Source organism: Bufo bufo, chromosome 2 (assembly GCF_905171765.1).
Source record: "Bufo bufo chromosome 2, aBufBuf1.1, whole genome shotgun sequence".
NCBI classification, from domain to species: Eukaryota; Metazoa; Chordata; class Amphibia; order Anura; family Bufonidae; genus Bufo; species Bufo bufo.
In genome coordinates, this window is record NC_053390.1 from 437,168,454 (window position 1) to 437,193,820 (window position 25,367).

Here is a 25,367-nt window from a genome sequence, read left to right on the forward strand (position 1 = left end):
CACCTTCCTCTCACATTCAAGTGAATGGGACAAGCAGCTGTAATTACACTGCACCAACGCTAGAAAGGATAAGGTGTGCAAGTAAACATTGAAGAGGTTACAGCACTCGCATGAACACTAACTCCTTCAAACAACTGATAGGTGGGGGTGCTGGGAATCAGGGCCGGATTAACGTAGGGGCTGATGGAGCTGCAGATCCAGGCCCCTACCATAAAATAGGCCCATCCGCCAGCCAAAAGGCCGTCGGGAGGGTTAAAAGTCCTCTGTTGTACACAGCGCAGCGTCACATATCACAGAGACAATGCAGAGACGCTCACCTCACGCTGGCAGCAGGGAGCCTGAGGGAGGGACTCGGGAGGAGCGTAATATGATCCTAGAGTGGAAGCTGCTTCTGCCAGCCCCTCCCCTCCCCGCCCACCAACCAATCAGAGCTGAGGCAAGGCAAGCACTAGCAGCTCTGAGTCGTCTGAGTAGTACAGGGAGTCTTCACAGGTCCTGTAAGGGAACTGCACAGTGTAAAGTGTAGTTCCCAGGTTAGAACAGTGCATCTGCCAGGACCTGTGATGACATCATCTTCAGCATCACAGGTCCTGCAGAATCTAGCAAAGGAACTGCACCAAAAATGGTGTAGTTCCTAGGTTTGAAAGGTACATCTGACAGGACCTGTGATGACATCATCACAGGTCCTTCAACCCCTAACAGCAAGTATTAGAAGTTCACAAGCAGCTCTGCATTGATCCATACAGACTGGAATGGAGTGGTAAGAGGAGGTCCTCCACTTTTCATCATTTACCCCCCCCCCCCTCCATGCCCTGTTTTTACTCATTGCTCACTCATGTATAATACTTCAGACAGGTACAGTGACCACTACCTCATGTACTTCACACACACAGTGACTATAATGCATAACTGACCACATATTTCTATAAACACTGCATCTACAGTATTATACCTTGTATGCCTCACATCTATATATATATATATATATATATACACACACACACTGCATATATTAAACAGTATTATAGATGCAATATGTACAGATGTATAATAAATATTGCAGTGTACTGATATGTGAGGTACAAGGTATAATATATTCAGTGTGTATAGATATATTGTATATACAGCAGTGTACTGATATGTGAGGTACGAGGTATAATAGATGCACTGTGTACAGATATATAGTATATACAGCAGTGTACTGATATGTGAGGTACGAGGTATAATAGATGGTGTGTACAGGTATATTGTATATACAGTATTGGATTGATATGTGAGGTATGAGCTGTAATTTATACCTCATATATCAGTACACTGCTGTATATACTATATACCTGAACACACTGCATATATTATACCACATTCCTCACATATCAGTACACTGCTGTATACACTATACATCTGTACACACTGTATCTATTATACCTCTTTTGTGTGCCAATCCGGCCCTGATGGCATAAATTATAAAACAGCAGCGAACATAGTTCATGGAACAAAGAGAGAGGCCTGGAATGGGTAGTGGGAGGGGCTATAAAAGGGGAATGGGGGCCCAATTTAGATTCTTGCTATGGGGCCCAGTGATTTCTATGTACGCCTTTGACAGGAGCAGAGAGATAAGAGAAGTGACAGATGACACAGAGTTTAGATTACAGGTTGAATTAACCCTTTAGGATCAAATTGGCTTCTCAGGAGATATATATGTTAAAGGCATCTCATTCAGTAGCTATATAACTAAGGGTGGGTTCACATCTCCTTTATGCATTCCGTTAAGTGGGGACTGTGGGGACTATTTTATTATCAGCCAGTGACTGTGTTACTGTAATACTGTTATCAATTCAGCACATAGTTTTCCCTGTGCGTGCATTCACATTTCACTTCACTTGGTTCGTTGTACTACTGTCAGTGTCAGACTGTTGTCACTGTGGGTAACAATGCACAACAGACAACAATGCATACCACAGTGACAGCTCCTGAGTCCTCCTGTCCGGCGTCAGCCTCAGCTTCCCTTCACTATCACTATAATCAATCACTCTTCCTGATCCGGACTCACTCATTAGAGAGCTGAAGAGCCGACTGAGTCAGCAGCAGCAAGTGAATCGAATGGATAGCATCTGCGCATGCGCACCGGCACCTAGAGTCTTCGGTTCACTTGTGAGTCAGCTCAGCAGTCAGTGACTCAGCAAGTGAACCGAATAATCTGAAAGATCCGAACTTCCCATCACTATTGTACACAGCGCAGCGTGCAGGAGGGATAACCGCGGGCGCACTGAGGTCATATCCGGCGGGCTGCGGCATTACAGGAACAGCACCAGCTGCTCTGACGTCCTGTCGCCGGATATACGTCACAGGATATCCGGCGGCAGGACGTCAGAGCAGCTGGTGCGGTTCCTGTAATGCCGGCCCACCGGATATGACCTCAGTGCGCCCGCGGTTATCCCTCCTGCACGCTGCGCTGTGTACAACCTACTCAGCAGTTTCGACCAGCACACGTCCCACAGCGCTCAGCCACACCAGCCCGTGAGACAGCAGGAGCTTCTGGAGCAGGGCAGGTATCAGATAAACTCATCCAGTTGGAAGGGAGGGCAATCATAGTGCTGTTATGATTTATGGACACAGCTCTCAGCATGCTTAGCCAGCCTTCTATCTGGCTGTGCTTCTTAAGAGTCACAGTCCACAGGCTCAGAAACAGCCTGTGGACTGTGACTCTCAAGAAGCACAGCCAGATAGAAGGCTGGCTAAGCATGCTGAGAGCTGTGTCCATAAATCATAACAGCACTATGAAAATTACTGACTGGCTAAGCATGCTGAGAGCTCAGTCTCTATAACATAACACATTAAAGAAATTACTGTTTCTAGCTGCTAGTCCACAGTCCACAGCAGCTAGAAACAGTAATTTTCTTTAAAGGGATTCTGTCACCAGGTTTGACCCCTGTCAGCTAAAAATATGCTGATGTTCAGGGCGTCTTCACGATTCCTAATGTGGGCTTATAAATGTCATCTATGGGCTTATTTAGCTAAAAAACAGCTATTACTAACCTGTCAGTCAAACAAATAAGGTGCCTAAGGGGATGTTAATGGGTGCAAGATGCCCGCCGCACCCACCGCCGTTCGTGCCCAGCGCCGCCTTTCCGGACTTCTGCACCGCCTCCTAATCCTCTGTGCCGCCTCTCGCTCTCCCTCCCTCCCCCTCCTTCTGCTGTAAGATCTCGCGCTTGCGCACAGGGCTCTGCCTGATGCGCCCGTGCAGACTTCTCCATTTGGCTTCTTACAGCGAAGTGCGCATACGCCGGCACTTCGCTCAACCCCTGTATGCGCGAGATCTTACAGCAGGAGGAGGGGGGAGGGAGGGAGAGCGAGAGGCGGCACAGAGGATTAGGAGGCGGCGCAGAAGTCCGGAAAGGCGGCGCTGGGCACGAACAGCGGCGGGTGCGGCCGACACCTTGCATTCATTAACATCCCCTTATTTGTTTGACTGACAGGTTAGTAAAAGCAGTTTTTTAGCTAAATAAGCCCACAGATGACATTTATAAGCCCACATTAGGAATCGTGAACACGCCTTGAACATCAGCATATGTTTAGCTGACAGGGGTGAAACCTGGTGACAGAATCCCTTTAATGTGTTATGTTATTTAGACACAGCTCTCAGCATGCTTAGCCAGCCTTCTATCTGACTGGCTAAGCATGCTGAGTGCTGTGTCCATAAATCATAACACAGCTCTATGAACTGTCCACAGTCCACAGCAGCTAGAAAACAGTAATCTTCATAGTCATGTTAAATGATCACTATAGTGTCAGGAAAACAAAGCGGTTTTCCTGACACTATAGTGCCCTGAGGGTGCCCCCACCCTCAGGGTCCCCCTCCCGTGGTCCCCCTCCATGTTGCCAAGATAGACGCCAAATGATTAAGACACTGAGTGCAGTTCCATAAAAAGGCCCAGCAAAATCCTCAGCACCAGGCCCATGATGCTCTTAATCCGGCCCTGCTGGGAATAGGACCCCCACTGATCTGATATTGATGACCTATCCCCAGGATACGTCATCAATATTACTCCACTGCACAACTTCTTTAAAACGTGCACAAAAAACACTAGAGGAATAGCTCTTAGTCCTGGGGATAGGTCATCAATATTACTCCACTGCACAACTCCTTTAAAACGTGCACAAAAAAACACTAGAGGAATAGCTCTGAGTCAGGGAAAACATTTGTAGAGTGTTGTGCCATATTAGTCATCCACAGTGAAAAGAATTGTAGCTGTATTATACACATTAGAGTATTGATGGCCAAACCCAATCCGGGAGATTGGGTTTGGCCATCATTGATGCCTGGCAGCAGCGTTTCCTTTTTCCCTATTGAAAACACATACATGCTTAGCCGAACCGAAAGCATATTTTTATGGGGAAGTTGGAAGAGATAGCTGTCGACCAAACAAGCTTGTTTGACCAACAGTGACTGAAGCTGTATTTGCACATTAACTGAGTAGATTACGGATTAGGTCTCTTAAGCTGGCCATATATGTTAGATTTATATCAGCCAATCATGACTATTTCAGCGGGCCCAGTCCATCTAATGTGCATCAGAGCAGAGGTCAGGAGAGATAAGGACAGGGCTGTTGGATTTCAAATTGCAAATTCTTTTTTGTTCCTGGGGATATAAGCCACTGCCAGAGGTGTCTGACAGCAGCTTATCCCTTCCCTCCCCTCACCTACAAGGGCAGACGTGGAACTTAAGGTGGCCCTGGAAAAAAACTCTAAGTGGCCCCATGTTGCAAGCTGGTCCAAAGTGACAGAAGAAAGGGCCAACACAAGTCGTTGGGGCCAGCAAAACCATATTCTGGCACAAAACACCTCCCCAAATAACACAGTGCAGCACAGTATACTGCCCCACCAAAACCAAATACTACAGAGCATCACAAAATACTGCCCCTATAGGCTGTCCCTCTGTAATGGAGCACCAGCTGCCAAGTTCTGCCCTTCTGCTCCAGTTGCATCAGGATGGCAATACAGTTGAATTCAGGAGTCAGAAGGGCACCTGCGGCCAGGTATATAAGTATTTGACACTCCCAGCATTAATTATCTCAGGAGCATCAGGTCATTACTTACCTGGCTGGTGGCCATGAGGAGGGCTCAAACGGCCCACAAGGACATTTCCATGTAGGGTCTATGGCCAGTACATTCCTTCTTATATAGGCAGTTGTTTATGAAACGTTATCCTCAATTAACCATTGAGTGAACAGGCATCCTGGTGCTGCGTCATGTTGACCTATTGTGGTTGTTGTTATTGTTGTTATTATTATTCCAGGGCACCGTACATATGAAAAGGGGTTAGCATAAATAATATAAAACAGAGGGACAGAGGACTCTGCCTGTGAGACCTTACAATCCTCATGGACCTTACAATCTCCATGGGAACAGGGAAGGGGTCAATAGGTAAGGCTGAGTTATTGGAGGCTGTAGGCTTCCTGAAGAGTTGGGTCTCACGTTGCTTTTGAAAGTTTGGATGTTGGGAGTCTGATGTGCTAGGGTTCTGAGTTCCAGAGTATGGGAGGATGCATAGGTGAAATCTTCGAGATGACTGTGAGGAGCAGACAAGAGGAGAGCAAAGAAAGAAGTCTTGGGAGGATGGGAGCTTGCATGTGGGGAGGTAGCAGAGATTAAGGCAGAGATTAAGTCAGAGATATATGGAGAGGAAAGGCTGTGAAAGCCTATTGTGTCATTGTAAATATTTTTAACTGAATTCACTGAGCAATGGGCAGCCAATGAAGGAATTTGCAGAGGGAAGATGTGGAGGAGAAGCAAGGGGAGAGGTGAAATAAGTAAGTATCAGAGTTGAGGATGGACTGGGGCAGTGCAAGAATGTTAGATGGGAGACCACATAGGAGGATGTGGCACTAGTGTAGGCGGGAGATAATGAGGGGATGTGCTAGAATTTTTGTTGACTCAGAGTTGAGGAAAGAGCAGATAGGAGAAATGGTTTGAGGCAGTAGGAATTGGTAAAAGCTTGGATATACAGTCTGAAGAACTGGACAGAATCAAAAGATATCCAAGACAGCAATTTTTTTTACACATTGCATTATTTCTATTAAGATATTGTGCTTTATTGTATACTCTAAACTCAACAATTTGTAGATGACCACTGTGGTCTTACTTTTTTGTCTGAAACAACTGACAGTTAAGAACAATTGATGCCTTTCAGTTGTGTAGCAACCAGAAATATATTGCAAAACAAGTTCTGTCATCGTTTAAGAACTTCTACATATAGATTGGTAAATGTAACATGATGCTACTTGTTATTGGATTAACTAACATTTTATGTTGCGTGTTCTTTAATCCTTAAAGCAATGCTTTCCGAATGCCAGCTTCCTGGGGTTAAACCAAGTAATAATAATTTAAATCCAAATTAAACAAACCATGTTCTCCAAACTGGTCACTTTCAGGAGAATTCCAAGACGACTTGAATCTGACCCAATTGAATCCAGATGTGAAAAAGCCATGCAGACCTTTTGGAAGTTATAAAACAGCTCCCACCAGTACAGATCACTCACCCTAGTCCTTAAAACATGCGTATGAAATGCCTGTTACCCAGCAGGGGACTTAGAGCATCTCTGCAAAATGGTCATGTTCCTCTAAAGAACGAGTGCTCTCCCTCTGGACACGACTCAGTGAATTCTTCAAATACTGTACCTGCATTCGGAAACATTTCTAGCAACTCAGTATTCTCTTATTCTATTTATAATATTATAAAATATGCACTGGATACTGCGGAAAAATTCTCCAGTCAGCAAGTTGCAGGTAGTAGAACTGACTTAAAAGTCATGCAAAATTATATTAATAAGCAGAGACATTTCTACATGAGCACATGGCTATTTCTTCTACAATCTAGAGATGTAACTGAGGGGGCAGAGTTTCAGGAAGGGTCCAAGTGCCAAAGGTGTTGGATGCCAAAGGGTATTGAGAAACTGCTCTGCCATGGCCAGTTTAGATACAAGGCTAAGTTAGGATATTTAATTCTTGAGTGAAATTAAAGCATTTTAAATTACCTGTTCCAAACTCTCAATGTCTGCTCGGAATCCTGAAAGCAAAGACAGTTCCAGAACTGCCATGTTAGAAGCACCAGAATGGAGCCATCTGGATAAAAGAAAACCAAGATCAATTACACCACTAACAGAAGTCACCTACTTCATCATCACCAGGTCCAGGAGTATGGGAAACCACAAAATGCAAGTAGAATCAAGGATGGATACAATTGTAAACCTGTGAGACCAGAAAATCATCATGAACCTTACAATATTCATGGGAAAAGGCGGGGAGTTAGTAGGTAAGGCTGAGTTATTGGAGGTTGTAGGCTTCCTGAATGGTTGGATTTCAGGTTGCTTTTGAAAGTTTGGATGTTGTGAGTCTGAGGTGCTGGGGTTGTGAGTGAACAGATATCTAATGATTAAAAAGGACCTGTCACCATGGAATGCGGTGGAATCTGTAAGCAGCATGTTATATAGCAGAAGAAGCTGCGCAGATTGATATACAATAAAACTTGTCATTTTATACGTTGAAATCTCTGCTCTTTCTGAGGTCAAGATGGTCAATTTGGGTATTATCAGCGAGTAATACATTTTCTGTGTAAGTGCTCATTCACACAACTGTATCCATTTTCACGGATACTGGCCATGTGCGGAACTCATTTTGCAGATCGGAATGCCCTTCTCCATGATAGAAATGCCTATTCTTGTCTGCAAAAACGGAAAAGAAAAGGACATAATCTATCTTTTTTATGGGGCCGTGTGGATGCGGACCGCAGGCGGTGTGCTGTCCACATGTTTTGCGGATGTGTAAATGGGCCCAAAGTGTGTATACATAGATAGCTATCAGTCACTGATATTTGTACATGGGGTAGGTGTTATCAGTGATTGATAGCATTCTCTGTGTAAGTGTGTATATACACAGATAGCTATTAGTCATTGATAGTTGTACACAGGGGAGGTGTTAATAGTGATGGATGGTATTCTATGTGTAAGTGTGTATATAAAGATAGCAGTCAGTCATTGATAGTTGTACACAGGGGAGGTGTTAATAGTGATTGATGGTATTCTATGTGTAAGTGTGTATATAAAGATAGCTGTCAGTCACTGATAGATGTACACAGGGGAGGTGTTGTCAGTGATTGATAGCATTCTCTGTGTAAGTGTGTATACAGAGATAGCTGTCAGTCACTGGTAGCTATACATGGGGAAGGTGTTATCTGTGATTGATAGCATTCTCTGTGTAAGTGTGTATAGATAGATAGCTGTCAGTCACTGATAGTTGTACACAGGGGAGGTGTTATCAGTGATTGATAGCATTCTCTGTGTAAGTGTGTATACATAGATAGCTGTCAGTCACTGATAGTTGTGCATGGGGGAATTGTTATCAGTGATTGATAGCATTCTCTGTGTAAATGTGTATACAGATATAGCTGTTAGTCACTGATAGCTGTACAAGGGGGAGGTGTTTTCAGTGATTGATAGAATTCAATGTGTATGTGTGTATACATAAACAGCTTTCAGTGAGTGATAATTGTACACGGGGAGGTGTTATCAGTGATTGATAGCATTCTTTGTGTAAGTACTGTAGGAAGGCGCAAGGGGCCATCATTGATGGAAGGTATGTGTCACTGAGATTCCTGGCCTCGGTGAGGTAAGAGCCAGTAGTTTTAAGTGTCAGCGGCAGCTAGTGCTGACTGACACTGTTTTGTTGTTAGTATGGCTGTAAAGCCGATCCGGGCCGGCTCTTACAGGGAGTAGCCAAAGTGCTGGGTGGGTGGCTTCTCCCCACACTCCAGGCTGGCTCTTTTTTGGCCTATATAAAACCCAGTCAGCAGTCCCAGCTGGGTGTGGTTTATCCTCCATCTGACAGAGAGGCTGGGGAGTCTATGTGTTTTGGGACCTGTGAATTTGTGCCGTGCTAAAGGGCTGAGAGCTGCATGCCGGGAAACAGGTCCCTAAAGCCTGCTGAGGACTGAGGATGGAAAACTGCTAACCAGGTGAAGATTTTGTTCTATGGACATTGCATGGTGTGAACAAACACCAAGACTGTGAACAGTCATTTTGTTTTCTTTATGTCTGAATAAACACCAAACTGTTTAAGTTAAAGACTTTGTGATTGCCTCTATACTGCGTCCGCTAGCCTGTCTACCAGAGCAAAACCCCACAGTACGTATACATAGATAGCTGTCAGTCACTGATAATTGTACACTGGGGAGGTGTTATCAGTGATTGATAGCATTCTCTGTGTAAGTGTGTATATATTAATAGCTGTCAGTCACTGATAATTGTACACTATACACTAGAGATGTTATTAGTGATTGATAGAATTCTCTGTGTAAGTGTGTATGCAGAGATAGCTGTCAATTAATGATGAGGTGAGAATTCTAACCTTGTGCAGGCTTTCAATGTTACTTTGTATTCCTGATGGTCCTGGTATGAGCCAGGATCATCATCATTGTAAGGAAGTGCTCGCTCTCGGAGAAGTGTCTCTGGACGCCCAGCTTGTCTCCGATCCCTTCTTGGCTTTGGTTCTTTGAGATGGACTTGAAGCATAAATGCTGGCTTGGTAATAGGGTCAGGAACATTGTAATGAACATCAATCTGTGAAGAACAAATCAAGGATCTACATAATGTAAACTAAATTACAATGCAATTTACACAATGCCATAAAATAATGCAAATAACTCTTTATACACATTAGGGCACATTTACACAACAATCTATGGGGCTACTGGGGGGCATTTTATAAACATGGGGACACCATTGGGGGATTTAATATACAGGGTGGCACTATTGGGGGGTATTTTATATACAACGGTGCACTGTGTGAGGGTCTTATATATACACTGGGGCTACTATGGGGGCTTTATAGGCACTAGGCAGGGGCATAGCTATAGGGGGTGCAGAGGTAGCAGTCGCTACCGGGCCCAGGAGCCTTAGGGGGCCCAAAGACCCTGGTGCCACATAAGAAGACACTGGTATTATAGAAAGTTCATGCTGGTCAAGTTACACCTCTGGCTGGAGGGAAGGGTTTAGATCAAGAATTTGGGGGGGGGGGGGGGGGGGTCGTTTCAATTTTTGCCTCAGGCAGCACCAAGTATGTGCTTCCCTGCCCCTGGCCACAAAGCACTGAGAGAAGAGGTGCTCAAGCTTAACTCTTGCACCAGGGCCCATGAGCCTTTAGCTATGCCCCTGGCACTAGGGGTACTACAGGGGTGCCTTATAGATACTGGGGGAATTGTAGGATGTACTAAGAGCACTGCAGGGGTTAGGATGCTAAAAAACAACAACAATGAAATTCATTCATTTTTCAAGGCCGTTTTTAATGGCCATAAAATAAAAAGAGATGCCAAATGCAAAGTGGCTGCAAAACAGCCATTAAAAACAAACAGACAAAAAATGGATGCACACATTGATCATGAAAAACTGACAGTGAGTCATTTTTTATTTTTTTTTGACAAATCTCTTTTTATTGAGAGAATCTAAATATCAGATCATCACAGATGAGATAAAGGCAGGAATATTCCGTACACTAGAAGCCAAACATAAGTGATCCGACATTATCCAAGAAACTTGAATATCAAAGTATACATAGTTACAAGTTTCGACAAGAACATTGGAATAAGAACATAATCTTCGACGGTTCGGTTGATTCTATTAGTAATACTGCAGTTGTGGATCGTCATGTGCGCGCCCAGCTCCGGATGTCCTCCTCGTCCAAATTTACAGAATACATGAGTAAGATACCCCCTCTCAACACCATCACTTTAATTATTTCGCCCTAAATTCTTTCCAAGGAGCCCACAACTTGAAAAATCTACTATGCGTCCTGTTAGCGCAACTTGCCAGCTCCTTCATAGAGAATAGGTCTATTTTTGTGTACCAATCCTCCAAAGAGGGAGGTGTAGGCCGGAGCCAATTCAGCGGGACTAGTAGTCTAGCTGCCTGTACTAGTATGGTCGGTAGGTTCGACAAAGCTGGTCGCCAGGTGTCGGAAGGCAGCCATAATAACACTGATGCAGGGGATAACTTAATTGAAGTTTTACAAATTACATTTACTTGGCGTTCTACCAACTCCCAAAATGGACGGATATTCAGCAGAACCAGAGAATATGACCCAAGGTGCCCCTCACCCCACCACAGCGCCAACAGAGATCATTCATAGAGAGTCCCATTCTGAAAAGCTTAAACGGGTCATTATACCAGCGAGTCATAGTTTTAAATGAATGTTCCAGTATTTTGATGCATTTGGAAAACCCATGGGATCTCTGGTATATCTGAGTCAGTTCATAGGGGGAGAAAGAACAATCTAAGTCAGACTCCCAAGCCCTAATAAAAGCTGGGGTACCACAGGGCCTTTTAGTCAATAACCATTTATACAGTAACGAGATGCTACGCCTAGGTAGTTTATCATGGGACATGAGTTGTTCAAACCAAGTAGGGACAGGGGATCTGTCATATCTGGCTATTAAGTCTCGGCAAGCATTCTTAAGCACATTATGTGGCAAGAAATTTTTCACTCCCACTAAGTCAGAGCAGAACGAGGTTATGTCTCCCTCTGTCTTTAATCTGGCAAGGAGGGATGCCAATGAAGTGTTCTTGAGTAGTCCCCAGAATTGTGGAATGGATGGCGTATCAGCTTTTAACAAGGGGATAGCCATAGCTGGTAAATTGTAGGATGTCAGCATCCAGCAATTACAAATAAGTATCTATTGGGTCAGAGGTCAAACAATTGTGGTCCAGCTACAGCATAACCCTTTACAAAAATATAATATAAATAGACTTTAATATAACAAAACAGCAACCATGTCCTTATGTGTCCAGACCCATGCCAGGCCACCCAGAGGATACTGCCAGGGAGTGGGGTAGTTGACCCTAGTTACGTATACTAAAACTTGGCCCTGAGCCAAGGGGCGGCCCCTGAAGGTGGAGCCCCCCTGTCCTCGAACCTGGCTAACAACTCCTATTAGGCCCTAGGGTGATGAGTATAGGTAGTTATACAAATAGTAGTGGGCTGGTATGGGCATGGACAGAGAGGATCAGATAGATGCTACAAAGGCACCGTATATACAGACCTGATGATAGGAACTACCATCCGGTACACGGTGCACACGACTACAGAATAGCATAAAACACTTAAATAGGATGACAAAAGATGCCACAGAATTAAACCGTGGTAAATCCCAACGCGTTTCCCCCACGGTGTGGGATCATCAGGGGGTGATAGGTAAAAATAGTAGATATAAACAAATAGATTCGAGCGGAATACAAGATAGACGGACGGAGGCCCAGATACAGTTGGCACATCCGTAACATAACCGTTCAATGGTGTCAATTGTGACATTCAGTAATCAAAATAAAGAATTATTTGGACCAGATAATAATCCTGGGAGGGACAAAAAGACATATACCAACAGTCCTGATGTATCACACACGTATATCATACGTAAGAGAGGTAGATATCTGTAAAGAAAAAGGAGTGCGTCTACACCGCACCACCAGAATGTGACGGACCACCACAGACATAGATTATATTGAGAGGAATCACTCACAGTGTATAGGGAAAATTCCATATATTGATAAAGTCACGATCAGACTCAAAGATAATGCAAAAAACTCCTTTGGAGATAATGGAGTGCGCTGAGACCAATCGTGTTAGTGATGTTCATATGGCGTAACACACGTATCAAAAAGGGTGAGCTAGAAACATAATAGAGTATTCAAGCCAAAATATTGCACTCCACCCTCTTATAGTGAACACCTAAAGTTCACTGATAGTGCACATCTGTGTCTGGGCAGAAGCCCAAAACACTGCCCCTCATTGGTCCGATCCGTGTATCATGTTGGGGAGCATGTTGATTCCATTGAAGTCAGCGTGCGTTCCACAGTGGAACGCACGCCGCGCGACTTCCGGTATGAGCCCACGGAAGTGGCGTCATCGCCATATGCGCTTCAGCCTGGAGCGCACCTCCACAGCAAACTAATCGCATGGTCGGCGTGCAGTCATGACGTCATCTCCCCGGGACCCTGCGTTCCAGCATGGAGCGCAAACAGCCGGATCTGACACATCTATATGGGTAGAATAGAGAGGTGAGGGCTCGATGAGGGTAAAGATGAATAGAAAAGTTGCCATTTCAAAGCAACAGTATCATCCAGCCCCATAGAACCACAATCATAGAAAGTAGGTGATCAGGGGGACATGTGGAAAGGACAGGGGATTGTCGCATGAATCGATAAAGAATATAATGATAGGACGATATATAGTGAAAACAGTGAAGCCATTTATCATCACTGTTAGAGATAATTACAATTTCGGTGCTTCACGCACCCGGCCCAGTAAAGGGACATGAATAACGACCGAGCCCACCTGTTGCAAGGGCAGGATGAGGGGAGAAGAGGGGGGGGGGGGAGAGGGAGGAAAGGAAAAGGGAAGAGGAAGGAAATATCGGAAGCAGGTCAGAAGGCCAAGGAGCAAGACAGGTCATAAATAGCATGAAAAAGTCAATCTTTCATTTAGCCCGCGGGGGGATTGGGACCGGAGTCTATGGATCCATTCGCTTTCCTTTTGTAGGATCCTCCTGTCCCAATCACCCTCACGTGGAGATGGATGTACCAGTTCAAGTGCAGTAAAACGGAGGCATCCCGGATCACCCCCGTGAACTTCATTAACGTGTGTCGCAATCGGGGTGACTTACTTGTTTTTCACATCATTAACGTGTTCCAGGATTCGTCTTCTGAATTCCCTAATGGTTTTCCCTACGTAGTCAAGGGGGCAGGTGCATTGACACAGGTAGACGAGACCCCTAGATTTGCAATTAATAAAATCACGTATCTGAAAGGTCTGACCCAAGACTGATCCTGTAATTGTTCTCGCTGTATTCAAGAATGCACAAGCCTTGCAATCACCACATCTAAAAAGGCCAACTGGCCTACGATCAAGCCAAGTCCCCGTCTTAGCGGGAGGCATAAAGTGGCTGGCCACCAGACGATCCCTAAGACTTCTGCCCCGTCGGTACGAGACAGATGGACGATCAGTCACGACCTCAGAGAGGTCGGGATCCATTCTCAAAATGGGCCAATATTTGCTTAGGATTTTCTTGACATTCTGATTGGCTGTGTCAAAATTAGAGATGATTCTCGTGGGTTGGGGGCTATCCAATCCCCTTGTTTTAGGGATAAGAAGATCGTTCCGTTCTCTCCTCTGTGCATGCTTAAAGGCTTCCCTGAGTATTGGTTGGGGATATCCCCTGACTGCAAATCTATCACGAAGGGCCCTCGCTTCTTGAAAGAAGGCCTCATCACTGGAGCAGTTCCTCCGCACCCGTAAATATTGTCCTCTAGGGATACCGCGTTTGAGGGAGGTAGGGTGGTGGCTGCTCCAGTGAAGGAGGGAGTTCGTGGCCGTGGCTTTCCTATAGATATTCGTGGAAAGCCGATCCCCCATTATAGTAACCTTGACGTCAAGGAATGTAATGCTAGACGGATGTTGTTCAAAGGTAAAGTGGAGTCCGATCTCATTCATATTGAGGACAGATATAAATCTTTTTAGCTCAATGGAGCCTCCTTTCCAGACGACGAACACGTCGTCTATATAGCGAGTCCAGAACTGTATGTTTCTGGACCACCATACATCGTGGTCAGGGAAAACGAGGGTATCCTCCCACCAGCCCAGGAAGAGGTTTGCGTAGGTGGGGGCACAAGGGCTCCCCATCGCCGTCCCCCTGAGCTGGTGGTAGAATTTGCAATTGAATAGAAAAAAATTATGAGTCAGGGTATACTCAAGAAGCCTGATGATGAACTTGTTATGTAGGTCATATTGAATGCCCCTAGCACAAAGAAAATACTCAATGGCTTTGAGGCCATGCTGATGTGGAATGGAGCTATAAAGCGCCTCGACATCAATACTGCATAAAATGCAGTCAGGGTCAAGAGTCAAAGCATCTATTTTGTTGAGGAAGTCCATTGTGTCCCTCGTATATGCTGGGAGGGACACAACGAACTCCCTCAACACTTTATCCAAATACACCCCACAGTTCTGAGTAAGTGAATTAACACCTGACACTATGGGGCGACCCTTAAGCGGATTAGTCCCTTTATGGATCTTCGGGAGCCCGTAAAAGGTCGCTATCAGGGGTTTGGTAGGTAAATTTTTCACTCCCACTAAGTCAGAGCAGAACGAGGTTATGTCTCCCTCTGTCTTTAATCTGGCAAGGAGGGATGCCAATGAAGTGTTCTTGAGTAGTCCCCAGAATTGTGGAATGGATGGCGTATCAGCTTTTAACAAGGGGATAGCCATAGCTGGTAAATTGTAGGATGGAGTCAAAAAAGGTTCCATATAGCCCTTGAGGTTTTTAACTGTCATGAAAAGGCTTGTGGTTAACCCCATTGGTTTAGCATCAGGTAGATTAAGTCCCCATAGGCCCGCTAACTGCTTTTCTGTCAACATCGCAAGCTAAATATCTGCTCCCAGGGGTCTGTAGGCCGGTACACAAAGAAGTAGCCATCTCTTTAGTTGTATGGCTTTATGGTAAAAAGCTAAATCTGGGAGGCCGAACCCTCCCTGTGAACGGGGACTAATTAATCTATCATAAGCCACTCTGGGTTTCTTACTCCTCCAGAGGAATAACAAACATTTGACGGACTCGTGCGGAATACTAATCAGCACCATTTGTAACCAATAAAGCAACTTTGGAACTATATACGTTTGCAGGACATTCTTGCGGCCTATCCACGAGCCCCACGGGAGCGATAACGAGTGCAGTTGGGTTTGTATTTTCCTTAAGAGGGATAAATAATTGATGTTATACAATTTTGAGGGGTCGCTTGTGAGTTCCACACCCAAGTATGTAAGGGAAACGTCATTCCATTTAAATGGCTGTGTCGTTTTGAGAGCCTTCAGCGTGGCGACTGGCAGTGATATTCCCATCGCCACCGATTTAGAGTAATTTATTTTGAAGTTAGATAGTTCTCCAAAGGTGGAGAAAAGATCTAAAAATCAGAGGAAAGGCTTGTCTAGGGTTTGTGACTAGAAGCATTAAGTCATCAGCAAATGCTGCACATTTATGTTCAGCAAGCCCAACCTGCAGACCTCTAATCAATGAGTTATCGCGGAACGCTTGTAGTAGCGTTTCCATAACCATTATAAACAGGGACGGGAATAATGGACACCCCCGTCGGGTGCCGTTGGTGATAGGGAACGGGTTTGACAGTGTGCCATTAACTCGTACTCTAGCGCTGGGGGTGCTATAAAGAGACATTATCGCTTGTATGAACTCAGAGGGAACTCCAAACCTGTGTAGGGTACGCTGCATGTACAACCAGTCGACCCAATCGAAAGCCTTCTCGGCGTCGATACTCAACATCACGAGAGGCTGTGATTTAAGTTTTGACCACAGGATGGCGTTAATGAGACGACAAGATTGGAAGTGTCCCTCTCTGCCCATCACGAAGCCAGCCTGTTCCCTATTAATGATCTTGGGTAGTAAAGAGGTCAGCCTGGAGGCTAAAAGTTCGGCCCAAATCTTTATATCCAAATTTAGCAACGAGATCGGCCTATAATGACCACACTCTTTCGCGTCTTTACCCTCTTTATGAATGATTGTGATCATGGCCTTTAGAGCCTGGCTAGGGAGAGATACACCCCTCGCCAGCGCTTGACACCACTTCGTCAACTGGGGCAATAGGGATGGGAGAAACTTCTTATAGTACCCTATCGGTAGACCATCAGGGCCTGGCGCCTTACCCAAAGGCATTCCCATGCAATGAGTCAGTTTTTAATGGCCTTTTTTTCTCTGTCGTGTGAATGTAGCCTTATACCAGGACATGCTAAAAAATGGTCACCTTTTTATTGAAAAATTTCAAGGCCTCTTATTATTATACAGCCAATTGTGCTATTACTGCCTAGAAAATCAAACTATTTATATCCATGTGACAGTTGGTTTAGTTCCACACCAGTTCACGGACTATTGCCGATATCACTAAAGCATTTTGCTGCTTTCAGCTTTGCAAATTATGACAATGATCCTATACGTTAGTCATCACTGCTGCATAGCTGTACCAGTAAGGGTCAAACATGACCATATCATTCTTTGGAGCTCCCACACCAACTTGCTTATGTGCCTAAACTCTTTGTGTGAGCGTTTCTTTTAAACAATGAAAATGATACAGGAAATTAGGATTTCCCACAGCTTACCTTTCAGCACACTGGTTACTTGATGTATAAATTAATGCAGACCAAAAAAAAGGAGTTCCCTACAGCAGGAGATCAGAATTTGCTGTCTGCATTATTTGGGGAAAATAAGTATTTGATACACTGGCGATTTTGCAAGTTTTTCCTCCTACAAAGAATAGAGAGGTCTGTAATTTCTATTACAGGTACACTTCAACTGTGAGAGACAGAATCTAAAAAAAATTGCATTTTATTGCAAGAAATAAATATTTGATCACCTACCAACCAGCAACAATTCTGGCTCTCACAGACCTGTTAGTTTTTCTTTAAGAATTCCTCCTACTGTGCACTCATTACCTGTATTAAGTGCACCTGTTTGAACTCGTTGCCTGTATAAAAGACACCTGTCCACACACTCAATCAATCACACTCCAACCTGTCCACCATGACCAAGACTAAAGAGCTGTCTAAGGACACCAGGAACAAAATTGTAGACCTACACAATACCGGGATTGGCTACAGGACAATAGGCAAGAAGCTTGGCGAGAAGGCTGTTGGCGCAATTTTTTGAAAATGGAAGAAACTGTCAATCTTCCTCGGTCTGGGGCTCCTTGCATGATCTAGCCTCGCAGGTTAAGGATGATTCTGAGAAAAGTCAGGAATCAGCCCAGATCTACACTTGAGGATCTGGTCAATGACCTGAAGAGAGCTGGGACCACAGTCTCAAAGATTACCATTAGTAACACACTACCCTGTTATGGATTAAAATCCTGCAGGGCACGCAAGGTCCCCCTGCTCACGCCAGCACTTGTCCAGACCTATTTGAAGTTCACCAATGACCATCTGGATGAACCAGAGGAGGCATGGGAGAAGGTCATGTGGTCAGATGAGACCAAAATAGAACTTTTGGTATCAACTCCACTCACCGTGTTTGGAGGAAGAAGGATGAGTACATCCCCAAGAACACTGTCCCAACCGTGAAGCATGGGGTGGTAACATCATACTTTGGCGGTGCTTTTCTGCAAAGGGACAGGATGACTGCCCTGTATTGAACGGAGGATGGATGGGGCCATGTATAGCAAGATTTTGGCCAACAACCTCTTTCCCTCAGTAAGAGCATTAAATATGGGTTGTGGCTGGGTCTTCTAGCATGACAATGACCCAAAACACAGAGCAAGGGCAACTAAGGATTTTAAGGTCCTGGAGTGGCCTAGCCAGTCTCCAGACCTGAACCCAATCGAAAATCTTTGATGGAAGCTGAAACTCAATGTAGCCCAGCCACAGCCCCGAAACCGGAAAGATCTGGAAAAGATCTGTATGGAGTAGTGGGCCAAAATCCCTGCTGCAGTGTGTGCAAACTTGATAAAGAACTAAAGGAAACATCTGACCCCTGTAATTGCAAGTTTCTGTACCAAATCTGTTTTACTATTGTATCAAATACTTATTTCATGCAATAAAACGCAAACTAATTATTTAAAAATAATACAATGTGACTTCCTGGATTTTTTTTTTAGATTGTGTCTCTTACATTTGAAGTGTACCTTCAATAAAAATTAAAGACTTCTCCATTCTTTGTAGGTGGGAAAACTTGCAAAAATCTCCAGTGTATCAAATACTTATTTTCCCCACTGTATATGTGATACACAGTATTATACTGTAAGTTGCATTTTCTGCTCAATAGGCAATAAACGCTACAAGATGAATTCAATATGATTTTACCTGCATTAAACAACAGCCTTCTCCTTTTGCACTGACAAATAAACCAGTTGGGATTGTCGGGATCTGAAATGAGAAGAGAAAATAATGCATTGGTAAAGTTAGATGAAATAAAACATATGCAGTCCATGGCACTTAGAATACTGGTAAAAAAAAAAAAGCCTAGGTTTATTCTAGACCCATTTGTATTCGCTGCTCACCACAGCTTTCTGCAGGATCTTTTGGTTCATTCTATGAAGCTCAAAGGTCTCTTGATAGTCCAAGTTGGTTGAGGCCAAAGATACTGTGAGATTAACACCACCGATATAGGAAAGGATTGCATATTCAGCCAGAGCTTGCAGTGCCACACATGTGTCCTATGAAAAATGACAAATTTACTTGAATATTGTACACAGACAACCATATAGTAAATTAGGTAAATAATCTAAATGGTGGCCTCTAGTGAATTCCTAAACATTATTTTAGATTCATGTTATCCCTGTCACTCCTGGTTACAGTGTTCTTTTATAAAATGCCATGTACATGCAAAGATCTATAGAACAGAACAGTACTTTTGTAACCAAGGGGTTTCTGTACATTGTAAATGATAATGGGTTGGTGGGTTGATGTGCTCTGTTTTTCTTCTTTAGCCCCCTCCCTTATATTATATTTCCTCTTGTTTAGGCTTTAGCTTAATTATGTCTTTATGTGATTTGCATCTGTATCTGAACCACATTTTTATGTATGTAATTTGCATCCACGTTTGAACAACATTTTTTGTGGATCACTAGTGAACCCATTTATTTCTATGGGTCCACAAAAAAAAACGGACAGCAAATGGATGTGAACGCTGTGCTGTCTGCATCCGTATTTCAGCTCCACAAATTCCAGAACATGTTCTATTCTTGTCCATACTGATGGGAGTGAGAAAAATGTGAAGTGCACACAGAAGGTGTCTGTATTTTGCAGAATCATGGTTTGTGGACCACAATATGAAGACGGTCGTGTGCATGAAGCATAGAATTATTTGTCTGGTTGTGTCAGCCTAAACTTCCAAATTTAATTCACAGTTGTTTTTTTTTCTTCTAAAAACAGGAACTATTGAAGTGGTTAGTAGACACAGACATATGAGGCTGAGTTCACATCTGCAAGTGAAACTCCATTAGGGGCTTCCAACGCAGATTCTGTCAAAAATACGGGACAAAATAGCACAAAATGTTCCACTATTTTGTCCTGCAAAATGATGGACTTTTATAGTCAATGGAGTCCTACCAGCTCTGCTTCTCCCAGATCTGGCACTTCTATCACTAACGCTGATGTGAACAAGTGAAAATGTGACTACCATCTCCATGCTTAGGTTTCAGTCTAAAGTAGTGGGTTGCTGGATGAATTTTCAGAAAGTAGGTTGGATTTGATCAAGGTAAAAACAAGAAATTGCATATCATCCTGTAACTGTTAAATGGGTATTCCAGTTGTGTGAAGTTATCCCCTATCCACAGGATAGACAATAACTATTAGATTGGTGGGGGTCCTACAGCTGGGACCCCCACCGATCACGAGAACGGGAACCCTGTACCTGAAATGAATGGAACGACCAGTTGAGCACGCACGCAGCCACTTCATTCATTTCTATGGGGGTTCCAGATAGAGGTGCTACTTCTCAAGGAACATGCAGATGTGATGCAGACTTTTCCATAGTGTGTGGATGAGTTTTAAAAAATTGTATCTACTTTGCTGTTACTGTAAAATGGTGCAGATTTTCCACATGAAAAGCAGTTGAGGAGAATCCACTGTGCAGTATTTCCACCTCATATGGATGTAACATAAAAATGACTAGTTTTACTACAAAGATTTAAAGGTTTTTTTCTGAGATTTTAATACTGATGACCAAACCTCAGGATAGGTGGGAGTCCGACACCCTGGACCCCTGCCTATCAGCTGTTTGAGAAGGCACCGGAGCTCCTGTGAGTGCCACGGTCTTTTCTCTGCTTTCTTTCTAGGCCAATGATGTCACGTCATGTTCATTGTTTATGTGGCCATTCAAGTAAATGCGGCTGAGCTGCGATAATAAGCACAGCCACTTTACTATGTACGGTGCTGTGCTTGGTGAGCTGTGAGAAGACTGACACTTACAGGAGCGCCACTCCCTTCTCAAGACAGCTGATCGCTGGGGGTCCCAGGTGTCGGACCCTCACTGATCAGATACTGATGACCTATCCTGAGGATAGGTCATCAGTATTAACATCTCAGAAAACCCTTTTAAGGACAAATGCTTTACAGAATCCTTTCTATGAAAGGCCAAAGAGCGTCTTCCTTATACCCAGGTTGACAAGGAAGGCTTGTTGGTAGGTTCAAAATATAGCATAAATCACAGAATTTCATTCTATTAGTGCTTATGTTCCAGTGGGCATAAATATATCTTATAATGTTATCCTCAAAATAATGCATTGAAGCACACACTAAAATTCAATTTTTAACCTGTGTTGATGAAAAGCCCCCCAGGGCATTTCGTTGCTGGGAAAGCCATTTCACTACTGGAAGAGCAGATGCCACGTCTCCAAGAAGGGTATAGGTGAGCAAAGCATAAGCTGTCATTTCTACTTCTGCAGAGATCACTGAATGAGTGAAAAGAGAAAAGGACCATCAGGTGACTGGGATTTGGAGGCTGGACTCACAGCTGTATTTTTTTTAAACATCATGCAGTGTATTTGCTGGAAAGGTCTGGTGCATACAGTGGATATATCCATTGGCTGCCATTTGACTGACGGATCCCAATAGAGTATCCTTTATAGCCTCCATTGGTCAGGTATGCTGTAACGTAACTATTGTTGAACTGTATATTGTAGACTGGTCTTTCCTATACAGTGGGTCAACACAAAAAATGTATGCCGCGCAGTTCACTTTTTTGTATTTTAACATTGGGGCAACATATGCCATTGTATGACTATACATTAGCTGATGTTGAAGCCTTCTATCGGAGGTACACAATATATATATATCAGTAAATTGGCCTGGTATGCCTAGCTGAAGGCTCAGAAGAGACTTGAACTGCCTAACTGTTCATTTTTATAAAAAAATAACTAGCTGATAAAAAAAGATTCAACTACTTTACATAAAAAAATTCTAAATGTATGACAGTCATAGAGCTGACATGCTAGATATAATCGTTTAGGCATCACTTCAAACCTACTTTTAGCTTGAGGAAAGCTGCCATTGATCAATTAGCGCTTTGGTTACTTACTGTGCACAGTGACAGATATAAAGGTAGACTAGAGTAGATTTTACTATACTAATAAAGAGGGTAAAGAAGAGGACACAATTAAACATGGTGCTTTGTAGTGCCAGCAAACACACAAGTACAAGTTAAAGAGGAGATGATCAAATTAATTTAAAATGGCAACACCTTTGTATCTATCAATTCATCAAGAAAATAGGAAGATGAGTTTAATGTGTGTGATTTTTGTTGTTTCAATGCTGCAAGTTTCCAAATTTGACATATGTATATGTGTTACCTGACTGTGACAGCCCATCACTAAAACCCATGAAGGTGTCCTCTTCTGTTGCCGATGAGCCAGTCAAACTCCAATGAGTGAAGCCATCTTAAATGGTGAGAGACAGAATGATTAACTGTATTACATACTAAATAATAACTGTTAAAAGATGTCAAGTGTTTTCCAGGCAAGTGAGGAGCAGATACCTTTTGTTATAGCCATGCTGTTGAGTCTCCGAAGAGCTGCAGGAGCGTAAGCGCTACGCAGCAGTGTCAAGGCATACGTAGTCAAGGCTGTGGTATAAGGATCATTTGCTGAATACAAGTGGGTTTCCAAATATATTTTGGCTTTTGAAACAGAAACTCTTTCTTCCTGAGAAACCAAGTAAAAAGACTATTTGGTGTTGAATAAAAAAATGAAATGACTATGATTCTGTAATGTGACAGAATATTATTGAAATTTTGGTTTATGTCCGTTTTCCTCTATTCTTCACATACTTGGAAGGAATTTGTATATTTTTTGCCCTTTCAAAATATCTGCTTTGGCCCTTACCTCAGATATGACGCCAGTTTCCAGTAGAGCGGCTGCAACATATGCCGTTAGAGCAATCTTCCCATGATTCCCACCCTGTGCAAAAAAAGAGAAGTAATAGTTGATACTTACACTGGATTGGACTTTTAAACTATCCATGAATACTAATAATATACTGGTTTATACTGGAAAGAGCTTAATTAGCTTTCAAGAAAGATTAAGGAGAACATAGTCTATGCGCCAGAAACCACAGGAAAGGGTACAATAGAAGACATTAGTTTTCAATAAACTGAAATAACTAACTTAACGGAACATATAATTCAGGCTTTTCCCATGAAACTTAATTATTTTATCAATCATTTTGTTAAGACAGAACAGGACAGTTGGTTTCTTTGTCCTATAAAAATGATTTTATTTTGCTTTTTTTACTCGTAATTACGCAAACTGTTTTTCCTAGAATATCTTCTTACCTGAATATCCTTGTTTAGAATTCGCCCCATGGCTGGAAAAGAGCCATCTTTCTTTTGGTGCTGGATAATCCAGTCTTTTGCTGCTGAAAGCTCTAATGGATCAATAAAGATGAAGCCACGGGATTGTGCAAATGATTTTAACACAAAAGCTGTGAGCCTGGAAAAAAAAGTCAGTATAATGAGCATGAAAACAAAGTGGTTGTGAGTGGAGATTGAGCAGACTCTGCTGACTTCTTTTTTTCTTACCACATGCTTCCAGATGAGTCTCGCTCTCCAAATGCGCTGTATGAGCCATCTTGTCTCTTGTAAGTTAGCTGGCGTTGATAACCTGTGAAAAGACGAGAAGTAGAAATTTTTACAATGTTCTACAAATTAAATAAATTATATAAAGCAGTTTCATAACAAGGGCTGTGTAAATTGAGTTCTGCCATGATTTTGTATAAATCGGTGCAAAACACAACAAAAATAGGTGCAAGTCCTATGGTAGCATTAGGCCTCTTTCACACGGGCGTTGCAGGAAAAGGTGCGGGTGCGTTGCGGGAAAATGCGTGATTTTTCCGCGCGAGTGCAAAACATTGTAATGCGTTTTGCACGCGCATGAGAAAAATCGGCATGTTTGGTACCCAAACCCGAACTTCTTCACAGAAGTTCGGGCTTGGGATCGGTGTTCTGTAGATTGTATTATTTTCCCTTATAACATGGTTATAAGGGAAAATAATAGCATTCTGAATACAGAATACATAGTACAATAGCGCTGGAGGGGTTAATTATTTTTTTTTTTAACTCACCTTAATCCACTTGATCGCGCAGCCCAGCTTCTCTTCTGTCTTCTTCTTTGCTGTGTGCAGGAAAAGGACCTGTGGTGACGTCACTCCGGTCATCACATGGTCCGTCACATGATCTTTTACCATGGTGATGGATCATGTGATGACCGGAGTGACGTCACCACAGGTCCTTTTCCTGCACACAGCAAAGAAGAAGACAGAAGAGAAGCCGGGCTGCGCGATCAAGTTGGAGCATTTTATCGGAGGGACATGTGAAAAATCCTGTGAAGGCGAGGTATGGAGAACAGTCTATGTGAAAAGGAAGGCCATAGGGAGCAGTTCATTTGAGATGGATTGTAATGGAGAGCTGCCTGTGTGAGAAGGAGGGGGCATGGAAAACACTCTGTGTGAGAAAAAAGGAAGCTTGGGAAGCAGACGGTATGAGAGAATAGGGCACAGGGGAGAAGTCTGTGTGAGAAAAAGAAGAGAATGAGGAGCAGTCTGTGTGAGAAAAAGAAGGGCACGAGGAGCAGTCTGTGTGAGAAAAAGAAGGGCACGAGGAGCAGTCTGTGGGAGAAAAAGAAGGGAATGAAGAGCAGTCTGTGTGAGAAAAAGAAGGGCATGAGGAGCAGTCAGTGTGAGAAAAAGAAGGTCATGAGGAGCAGTCTGTATGAGAAAAAGGAGGTATTATAAGTAGTCTGTATGAGAAAGAGGAGGCATAAGTTGCAGTTTGTGTGAGAAAAAGGGTTCTTTGGGGGGGGAGCAGTCAGTGTGAAAAAGAGGCGGCATGAGGAGCAGTCTGTATGAGAAAGAGGCGGCATGGGGAGCAGTCTGTATGAGAAAGAGGTGGCATGGGGAGCAGTCTGTATGAGAAAGAGGCGGCATGAGGAGCAGTCTGTATGAGAAAGAGGCGGCATGGGGAGCAGTCTGTATGAGAAAGAGGTGGCATGGGAAGCAGTCTGTATGAGAAAGAGGTGGCATGGGGAGCAGTCTGTATGAGAAAGAGGCGGCATGGGGAGCAGTCTGTATGAGAAATAGGTGATTAAAAGGAAGCAGTCTGTAGGAGAAAGAGGGGGTATGGGGAGCAGTCTTTATTGTTAGTGATGTGGTGGTTCATTGGAGGCACATAACACATGGTGGGGTGTTTGTTAATGGTGTGCTGTAAGTAGTGTGTATCTAGTGTTTATGTAGTGTAATGGTGTGTGAATGTGTACTATAGCCTACAGTCTGTA

General features: G+C 43.5%; 1 protein-coding gene across 1 annotated transcript in view; it reads right to left on the reverse strand.

Moving 5' to 3' along the window:
* CPAMD8 (C3 and PZP like alpha-2-macroglobulin domain containing 8) overlaps nt 1–25,367 on the reverse strand; it is a 177,633-nt gene that overhangs the window by 54,727 nt on the left and 97,539 nt on the right. Inside the window, exons 27-36 of the mRNA XM_040417458.1 lie at nt 23,618–23,699; nt 23,372–23,528; nt 22,923–22,997; nt 22,577–22,742; nt 22,392–22,478; nt 21,358–21,494; nt 19,101–19,256; nt 18,904–18,966; nt 9,406–9,617; nt 7,038–7,125 (exon numbers count right to left, since the gene is read on the reverse strand). Of these exons, the coding sequence (XP_040273392.1) occupies nt 7,038–7,125; nt 9,406–9,617; nt 18,904–18,966; nt 19,101–19,256; nt 21,358–21,494; nt 22,392–22,478; nt 22,577–22,742; nt 22,923–22,997; nt 23,372–23,528; nt 23,618–23,699 (1,223 nt within the window). The remainder of the gene's footprint in view (nt 1–7,037; nt 7,126–9,405; nt 9,618–18,903; nt 18,967–19,100; nt 19,257–21,357; nt 21,495–22,391; nt 22,479–22,576; nt 22,743–22,922; nt 22,998–23,371; nt 23,529–23,617; nt 23,700–25,367) is intronic.